General features: G+C 51.2%; 1 protein-coding gene across 1 annotated transcript in view; it reads left to right on the top strand.

The window, feature by feature from the left end:
- The window catches only part of LOC112241380 (alpha-actinin-2-like), an 81,119-nt gene that overhangs the window by 40,774 nt on the left and 30,345 nt on the right, over window positions 1-10,000 (top strand). The window contains exons 10-11 of the mRNA XM_042315756.1: window positions 2,749-2,979; window positions 3,594-3,741. Of these exons, the coding sequence (XP_042171690.1) occupies window positions 2,749-2,979; window positions 3,594-3,741 (379 nt within the window). The remainder of the gene's footprint in view (window positions 1-2,748; window positions 2,980-3,593; window positions 3,742-10,000) is intronic.

Genomic DNA, 10,000 nt, shown 5'->3' with positions numbered 1-10,000 from the left:
CCTCCATACTGTTACCCTCCATACTGTTACCCTCCGTACTGTTACCCTCCATATTGTTACCCTCCATACTGTTACCCTCCATACTGTTACCCTCCATACTGTTACCCTCCATACTGTTATCCCTATATCCATACTGTTACCCTCCATACTGTTACCCTCCATACTGTTACCCTCCATACTGTTACCCTCCATTCTGTTACCCTCCATACTGTTACCCTCCATACTCTTACCCTCCATGCTGTTACCCTCCATACTGTTACCCTCCATACTGTTACCCTCCATACTGTTATCTATATTAATACCCTCCATACTCTTACCCTCCATTCTGTTATCTATATTAATACCCTCCATACTGTTACCCTCCATACTGGTACCCTCCATACTCTTACCCTCCATACTGTTATCTATATTAATACCCTCCATACTGTTAACCTCCATGCTGTTACCCTCCATGCTGTTACCCTCCATACTGTTACCCTCCACGCTGTTACCCTCCATACTGTTATCCTCCATACTGTTACCCTCCATATTGTTACCCTCCATGATGTTAGAAGTACCCTCCATACTGTTGCCCTCCATGCTGTTACCCTCCATACTGTTACCCTCCATACTGTTACCCTCCATACTGTTACCCTCCATAATGTTACCCTCCATACTGTTACCCTCCATACTGTTGCCCTCCATGCTGTTACCCTCCATGCTGTTACCCTCCATACTGTTACCCTCCATACTGTTACCCTCCATAATGTTACCCTCCATACTGTACCCTCCATACTGTTACCCTCCATACTGTTACCCTCCATACTGTTACCCTCCATACTGTTACCCTCCATACTGTTACCCTCCATACTGTTACCCTCCATACTGTTATCCTATACTGTTACCCTCCATGCTGTTACCCTCCATACTGTTACCCTCCATACTGTTACCCTCCATACTGTTATCCCCCTCCATACTGTTACCCTCCATACTGTTATCTATACTGTTACCCTCCATGCTGTTACCCTCCATACTGTTACCCTCCATACTGTTATCTGTTACCCTCCATACTGTTACCCTCCATGCTGTTACCATCCATACTGTTACCCTCCATACTGTTACCCTCCATGCTGTTACCATCCATGCTGTTACCCTCCATGCTGTTACCCTCCATACTGTTACCCTCCATGCTGTTACCCTCCATATTGTTACCCTCCATGCTGTTACCCTCCATATTGTTACCCTCCATACTGTTACCCTCCATACTGTTACCCTCCATGCTGTTACCCTCCATACTGGTACCCTCCATACTGTTACCCTCCATACTGTTACCCTCCATACTGTTACCCTCCATACTGTTACCCTCCATTCTGTTACCCTCCATACTGTTACCCTCCGTACTGTTACCCTCCATACTGTTACCCTCCATACTGTTACCCTCCATACTGTTACCCTCCATACTGTTATCTATACTAATACCCTCCATACTGTTACCCTCCATTCTGTTACCCTCCATACTGTTACCCTCTATTCTGTTACCCTCCATACTGTTACCCTCCATACTCTTACCCTCCATGCTGTTACCCTCCATACTGTTACCCTCCATACTGTTACCCTCCATACTCTTACCCTCCATACTGTTATCTATATTAATACCCTCCATACTGTTAACCTCCATACTGTTACCCTCCATACTGTTACCCTCCTTGCTGTTACCCTCCATACTGTTATCCTCCTTGCTGTTACCCTCCATGCTGTTACCCTCCATACTGTTACCCTCCACGCTGTTACCCTCCATACTGTTACCCTCCATACTGTTACCTTCCATACTGTTATCCTCCATACTGTTACCCTCCATATTGTTACCCTCCATGATGTTAGAAGTACCCTCCATACTGTTGCCCTCCATGCTGTTACCCTCCATACTGTTACCCTCCATACTGTTACCCTCCATACTGTTACCCTCCGTAATGTTACCCTCCATACTGTTACCCTCCATACTGTTACCCTCCATACTGTTACCCTCCATGCTGTTACCCTCCATGCTGTTACCCTCCATAATGTTACCCTCCATACTGTTACCCTCCATACTGTTACCCTCCATACTGTTACCCTCCTTACTGTTACCCTCCTTACTGTTACCCTCCATACTGTTACCCGTCATACTGTTACCCTCCATACTGTTATCTATACTAATACCCTCCATGCTGTTACCCTCCATACTGTTACCATATATACTGTTACCTTCCATACTGTTACCCTCCATACTGTTACCCTCCATACTGTTATCTATACTAATACCCTCCATGCTGTTACCCTCCATACTGTTACCATATATACTGTTACCCTCCATACTGTTACCCTCCATGCTGTTACCATCCATGCTGTTACCCTCCATACTGTTACCCTCCATACTGTTACCCTCCATGTTGTTTCCCTCCATGCTGTTACCCTCCATACTGTTACCCTCCATGCTGTTACCCTCCATATTGTTACCCTCCATGCTGTTACCCTCCATATTGTTACCCTCCATACTGTTACCCTCCATACTGTTACCCTCCATACTGTTACCCTCCATGCTGTTACCCTCCATATTGTTACCCTCCATGCTGTTACCCTCCATATTGTTACCCTCCATATTGTTACCCTCCATACTGTTACCCTCCATGCTGTTACACTCCATGCTGTTACCCTCCATATTGTTACACTCCATATAACCCATGTAATGATAAGATGTCATGGCGTTACTAAACGTATGTGTTCCCACAGCTGTTGGAGTGGATCCGTCGTATGACCCCCTGGCTCGAGAACAAGTCCCCGGAGACGACCATGGCTGCTATGCGTGGTAAACTGGAGGACTTCAGAGACTACCGTAGACAACACAAACCCCCCAAGGTGCAGGAGAAGTGTCAGCTGGAGATCAACTTCAACACCCTGCAGACCAAGCTGAGGATCTCCAACAGGCCTGCCTTCATGCCCTCTGAGGGACGCATGGTCTCAGTGAGTCACACACACACGCACGCACACACACACACACACACACACACACACACACACACACACACACACACACACACACACACACACACACAGACACACACACACAGACACACAGACACAGACACACACACACACAGAGACCTTCCTGCCCTCTGAGGGACGGATGGTCTTGGTGAGGAGAGGAGAACTAGAGGAAGGACCAGGCAACACATCCCCTGATCATAATTTGGCTTTTAGAGATCTTATTGATTTCATAAATCTCATATTCATGTATGTAATTGACCCTAACCTTGATTATTAGCTGAGTTATCAATGACCCTTTGGAAGGATGGTATTCTGAGAATCATTTTAACCCTACAGTTTTCGCAATGTAATCTTCACCCAAAAAGAGAGTTCCCCCGGGGAGGTAAAGCCAAGTACTCTATCTTCAAACCTCGGTGTTTCCCAGGACACCACCATGAACGGGCCTGGAGCAGAGAAGGGCTAGGAGGAGGGGCTTACTGTACTGTTAAACTGTATCCTGTGTGTGTGTGTGTGTGTGTGTGTGTGTGTGTGTGTGTGTGTGTGTGTGTGTGTGTGTGTGTGTGTGTGTGTGTGTGTGTGTGTGTGTGTAGGACATCACCAGTGCGTGGACAGGTCTGGAGCATGCAGAGAAAGGCTATGAGGAGTGGCTGCTGAGTGAGATCAGGAGGCTGGAGCGTCTCAACCACCTGGCTGAGAAGTTTCAGATGAAGGCTACTTCCCACCAGGGCTGGTCTGTAGGTGAGTCCAGATGAAGGTTACTACCCACCAGGGCTGGTCTGTAGGTGAGTCCAGATGGAGGTTACTACCCACCAGGGCTGGTCTGTAGGTGAGTCCAGATGAAGGTTACTACCCACCAGGGCTGGTCTGTAGGTGAGTCCAGATGAAGGTTACTACCCACCAGGGCTGGTCTGTAGGTGAGTCCAGGACTGGTCTGTAGGTGAGTCCAGGTGAAGGTTACTACCCACCAGGGGTCTGGTGAGTGTGGTCTGTAGGTGAGTCCAGATGAAGGTTACTACCCACCAGGGCTGGTCTGTAGGTGAGTCCAGGACTGGTCTGTAGGTGAGTCCAGGAAGGGTCTGTAGGTGAGTCCAGGACTGGTCTGTAGGTGAGGGAAGGTTACTACCCAGTCCAGGGCTGGTCTGTAGGTGAGTCCAGGGCTGGTCTGTAGGTGAGTCCAGATGAAGGTTACTACCCACCAGGGCTGGTCTGTAGGTGAGTCCAGGACTGGTCTGTAGGTGAGTCCAGGGCTGGTCTGTAGGTGAGTCCAGGGCTGGTCTGTAGATGAAGGTTACTACCCACCAGGGCTGGTCTGTAGGTGAGTCCAGGACTGGTCTGTAGGTGAGTCCAGGACTGGTCTGTAGGTGAGTCCAGATGAAGGTTACTACCCACCAGGGCTGGTCTGTAGGTGAGTCCAAGACTGGTCTGTAGGTGAGTCCAGATGAAGGTTACTACCCACCAGGGCTGGTCTGTAGGTGAGTCCAGGTGAAGGTTACTACCTACCAGGGCTGGTCTGTAGGTGAGTCCAGATGAAGGTTACTACCCACCAGGGCTGGTCTGTAGGTGAGTCCAGGACTGGTCTGTAGGTGAGTCCAGATGAAGGTTACTACCTACCAGGGCTGGTCTGTAGGTGAGTCCAGGTCTGGTCTGTAGGTGAGTCCAGGACTGGTCTGTAGGTGAGTCCAGGACTGGTCTGTAGGTGAGTCCAGATGAAGGTTACTACCCACCAGGGCTGGTCTGTAGGTGAGTCCAAGACTGGTCTGTAGGTGAGTCCAGATGAAGGTTACTACCCACCAGGGCTGGTCTGTAGGTGAGTCCAGAAGGTTACTACCTACCAGGGCTGGTCTGTAGGTGAGTCCAGATGAAGGTTACTACCCACCGGGGCTGGTCTGTAGGTGAGTCCAGATGAAGGTTACTACCCACCAGGGCTGGTCTGTAGGTGAGTCCAGGGCTGGTCTGTAGGTGAGTCCAGATGAAGGGTTACTACCCACTACTGGTCTGTAGGTGAGTCCAGATGAAGGTGGTCCAGAGAGTCCAGGACTGGTCTGTAGGTGAGTCCAGGACTGGTCTGTAGGTGAGTCCAGATGAAGGTTACTACCCACCAGGGCTGGTCTGTAGGTGACCAGGGCTGGTCTGTAGGTGAGTCCAGATGAAGGTTACTACCCACCAGGGCTGGTCTGTAGGTGAGTCCAGGTGAAGGTTACTACCTACCAGGGCTGGTCTGTAGGTGAGTCCAGATGAAGGTTACTACCCACCAGGGCTGGTCTGTAGGTGAGTCCAGGACTGGTCTGTAGGTGAGTCCAGATGAAGGTTACTACCCACCAGGACTGGTCTGTAGGTGAGTCCAGATGAAGGTTACTACCCACCAGGACTGGTCTGTAGGTGAGTCCAGGACTGGTCTGTAGGTGAGTCCAGATGAATGTTACTACCCACCAGGGCTGGTCTGTAGGTGAGTCCAGATGAATGTTACTACCCACCAGGGCTGGTCTGTAGGTGAGGCTGTTCTCTCTCTGTTCCAGGGATTTTCTAACCTCTCCTCGGGGATCCCCCCCAGATCACTATTTAGTAGTAGTCCTGAACTATCTTAGTAGTAGTCCTGAACTATCTTAGTAGTAGTCCTGAACTATCTTAGTAGTAGTCCTGAACTATCTTAGTAGTAGTCCTGAACTATCTTAGTAGTAGTCCTGAACTATCTTAGTAGTAGTCCTGAACTATCTTAGTAGTAGTCCTGAACTATCTTAGTAGTAGTCCTGAACTATCTTAGTAGTAGTCCTGAACTAAAGGTAGTCCTGAACTATCTTAGTAGTAGTCCTGAACTATCTTAGTAGTAGTCCTGAAGTCCAGGCTGGTCTGTAGGTGAGTCCAGGACTGGTCTGTAGGTGAGTCCAGGTGAAGGTTACTACCCACCAGGGCTGGTCTGTAGGTGAGTCCAGATGAAGGTTACTACCCACCAGGGCTGGTCTGTAGGTGAGTCCAGGACTGGTCTGTAGGTGAGTCCAGATAAAGATTACTACCCACCAGGGCTGGTCTGTAGGTGAGTCCAGATGAAGGGTACTACCCACCAGGACTGGTCTGTAGGTAAGTCCAGATGAAGGTTACTACCCACCAGGGCTGGTCTGTAGGTGAGTCCAGATGAAGGTTACTACCCACCAGTGCTGGTCTGTAGGTGAGTCCAGGGCTGGTCTGTAGGTGAGTCCAGATGAAGGTTACTACCCACCAGGGCTGGTCTGTAGGTGAGTCCAGGACTGGTCTGTAGGTGAGTCCAGATGAGTCCAGGGCTGGTCTGTAGGTGAGTCCACGTGGTCTGTAGGTGAGTCCAGATGAAGGTTACTACCCACCAGGGCTGGTCTGTAGGTGAGTCCAGGGCTGGTCTGTAGGTGACTACCCAGGGCTGGTCTGTAGGAGTCCAGATGAAGGTTACTACCCACCAGGGCTGGTCTGTAGGTGAGTCCAGGACTGGTCTGTAGGTGAGTCCAGGACTGGTCTGTAGGTGAGTCCAGATGAAGGTTACTACCCACCAGGGCTGGTCTGTAGGTGAGTCCAGACTGGTCTGTAGGTGAGTCCAGATGAAGGTTACTACCCACCAGGGCTGGTCTGTAGGTGATTCCAGATGAAGGTTACTACCCACCAGGGCTGGTCTGTAGGTGAGTCCAGATGAAGGTTACTACCCACCAGGGCTGGTCTGTAGGTGAGTCCAGGACTGGTCTGTAGGTGAGTCCAGATGAAGGTTACTACCCACCAGGGCTGGTCTGTAGGTGAGTCCAGGTGAAGGTTACTACCCACCAGGGCTGGTCTGTAGGTGAGTCCAGGACTGGTCTGTAGGTGAGGGCTGGTCCCAGGACTGGTCTGTAGGTGAGTCCAGATGAAGGTTACTACCCACCAGGGCTGGTCTGTAGGTGAGTCCAGGGCTGGTCTGTAGGTGAGGCTGGTCTGTAGGTGAGTCCAGATGAAGGTTACTACCCACCAGGGCTGGTCTGTAGGTGAGTCCAGGTGAAGGTTACTACCCACCAGGGCTGGTCTGTAGGTGAGTCCAGATGAAGGTTACTACCCACCAGGGGTCTGGTCTGGTCTGTAGGTGAGTCCAGATGAAGGTTACTACCCACCAGGGCTGGTCTGTAGGTGAGTCCAGGACTGAAGGTGAGTCCAGGGCTGGTCTGTAGGTGAGTCCAGATGAAGGTTACTACCCACCGGGGCTGGTCTGTAGGTGAGTCCAGATGAAGGTTACTACCCACCAGGGCTGGTCTGTAGGTGAGTCCAGATGAAGGTTACTACCCACCAGGGCTGGTCTGTAGGTGAGTCCAGATGAAGGTTACTACCCACCAGGGCTGGTCTGTAGGTGAGTCCAGATGAAGGTTACTACCCACCAGGGCTGGTCTGTAGGTGAGTCCAGGACTGGTCTGTAGGTGAGTCCAGATGAAGGTTACTACCCACCAGGGCTGGTCTGTAGGTGAGTCCAGATGAAGGTTACTACCCACCAGGACTGGTCTGTAGGTGAGTCCAGGGCTGGTCTGTAGGTGAGTCCAGATGAAGGTTACTACCCACCAGGGCTGGTCTGTAGGTGAGTCCAGGACTGGTCTGTAGGTGAGTCCAGATGAATGTTACTACCCACCAGGGCTGGTCTGTAGGTGAGGCTGTTCTCTCTCTGTTCCAGGGATTTTCTAACCTCTCCAGGGGAACCCCCAGATCACTATTTAGTAGTAGTCCTGAACTATCTTAGTAGTAGTCCTGAACTATCTTAGTAGAAGGTCCTGAACTATCTTAGTTGTAGTCCTGAACTATCTTAGTAGTAGTCCTGAACTATCTTAGTAGTAGTCCTGAACTATCTTAGTAGTAGTCCTGAACTATCTTAGTAGTAGTCCTGAACTATCTTAGTAGTAGTCCTGAACTATCTTAGTAGTAGTCCTGAACTATCTTAGTAGTAGTCCTGAAGTCCAGGCTGGTCTGTAGGTGAGTCCAGGACTGGTCTGTAGGTGAGTCCAGGTGAAGGTTACTACCCACCAGGGCTGGTCTGTAGGTGAGTCCAGGACTGGTCTGTAGGTGAGTCCAGATGAAGATTACTACCCACCAGGGCTGGTCTGTAGGTGAGTCCAGATGAAGGGTGAAGGTTACTACCCACCAGGGCTGGTCTGTAGGTGAGTCCAGATGAAGGTTACTACCCACCAGGGCTGGTCTGTAGGTGAGTCCAGATGAAGGTTACTACCCACCAGGGCTGGTCTGTAGGTGAGTCCAGGGCTGGTCTGTAGGTGAGTCCAGATGAAGGTTACTACCCACCAGGGCTGGTCTGTAGGTGAGTCCAGGACTGGTCTGTAGGTGAGTCCAAATGAAGGTTACTACCCACCAGGGCTGGTCTGTAGGTGAGTCCAGGACTGGTCTGTAGGTGAGTCCAGATGAAGGTTACTACCCACCAGGGCTGGTCTGTAGGTGAGTCCAGATGGAGGTTACTACCCACCAGGGCTGGTCTGTAGGTGAGTCCAGATGAAGGTTACTACCCACCAGGGCTGGTCTGTAGGTGAGTCCAGATGAAGGTTACTACCCACCAGGGCTGGTCTGTGAGTCCAGATGAAGGTGAGTCCAGGGCTGGTCTGTAGGTGAGTCCAGATGAAGGTTACTACCCACCAGGGCTGGTCTGTAGGTGAGTCCAGATGAAGGTTACTACCCACCAGGGCTGGTCTGTAGGTGAGTCCAGATGAAGGTTACTACCCACCAGGGCTGGTCTGTAGGAGTGAGTCTGTAGGTGAGTCAGGACTGGTCTGTAGGTGAGTCCAGATGAAGGTTACTACCCACCAGGGCTGGTCTGTAGGTGAGTCCAGATGAAGGTTACTACCCACCAGGGGCTGGTCTGTAGGTGAGTCCAGGGCTGGTCTGTAGGTGAGTCCAGATGAAGGTTACTACCCACCAGGGCTGGTCTGTAGGTGAGTCCAGGGCTGGTCTGTAGGTGAGTCCAGATGAAGGTTACTACCCACCAGGGCTGGTCTGTAGGTGAGTCCAGGAAGGTGGTCTGTAGGTGAGTCCAGGACTGGTCTGTAGGTGAGTCCAGATGAAGGTTACTACCCACCAGGGCTGGTCTGTAGGTGAGTCCAGATGAAGGTTACTACCCACCAGGGCTGGTCTGTCTGTAGGTGAGTCCAGATGAAGGTTACTACCCACCAGGGCTGGTCTGTAGGTGAGTCCAGGACTGGTCTGTAGGTGAGTCCAGGACTGGTCTGTAGGTGAGTCCAGGACTGGTCTGTAGGTGAGTCCAGATGAAGGTTACTACCCACCAGGGCTGGTCTGTAGGTGAGTCCAGATGAAGGTTACTACCCACCAGGACTTGTCTGTAGGTGAGTCCAGGGCTGGTCTGTAGGTGAGTCCAGATGAAGGTTACTACCCACCAGGACTGGTCTGTAGGTGAGTCCAGATGAAGGTTACTACCCACCAGGGCTGGTCTGTAGGTGAGTCCAGGACTGGTCTGTAGGTGAGTCCAGGTGAAGGTTACTACCCACCAGGGCTGGTCTGTAGGTGAGTCCAGGACTGGTCTGTAGGTGAGTCCAGGGCTGGTCTGTAGGTGAGTCCAGATGAAGGTTACTACCCACCAGGGCTGGTCTGTAGGTGAGTCCAGATGAAGGTTACTACCCACCAGGGCTGGTCTGTAGGTGAGTCCAGGTGAAGGTTACTACCCACCAGGCCTGTAGGTGAGTCCAGGACTGGTCTGTAGGTGAGTCCAGGTGAAGGTTACTACCCACCAGGGCTGGTCTGTAGGTGAGTCCAGATGAAGGTCTAGACCAGGGCTGGTCTGTAGGTGAGTCCAGATGAAGGTTACTACCCACCAGGGCTGGTCTGTAGGTGAGTCCAGATGAAGGTTACTACCCACCAGGGCTGGTCTGTAGGTGAGTCCAGGGGTCTGGTCTGTAGGTGAGTCCAGATGAAGGTTACTACCCACCAGGGCTGGTCTGTAGGTGAGTCCAGGACTGGTCCAGGACTGGTCTGTAGGTGAGTCCAGGACTGGTCTGTAGGTGAGTCC

The sequence above is a fragment of the Oncorhynchus tshawytscha genome, unplaced genomic scaffold, assembly GCF_018296145.1.
Source record: "Oncorhynchus tshawytscha isolate Ot180627B unplaced genomic scaffold, Otsh_v2.0 Un_contig_4107_pilon_pilon, whole genome shotgun sequence".
NCBI lineage: Eukaryota > Metazoa > Chordata > Actinopteri > Salmoniformes > Salmonidae > Oncorhynchus > Oncorhynchus tshawytscha.
Note: the sequence above shows the minus strand (reverse complement) of the source record. Positions and strands in the feature narration are given on the sequence as shown.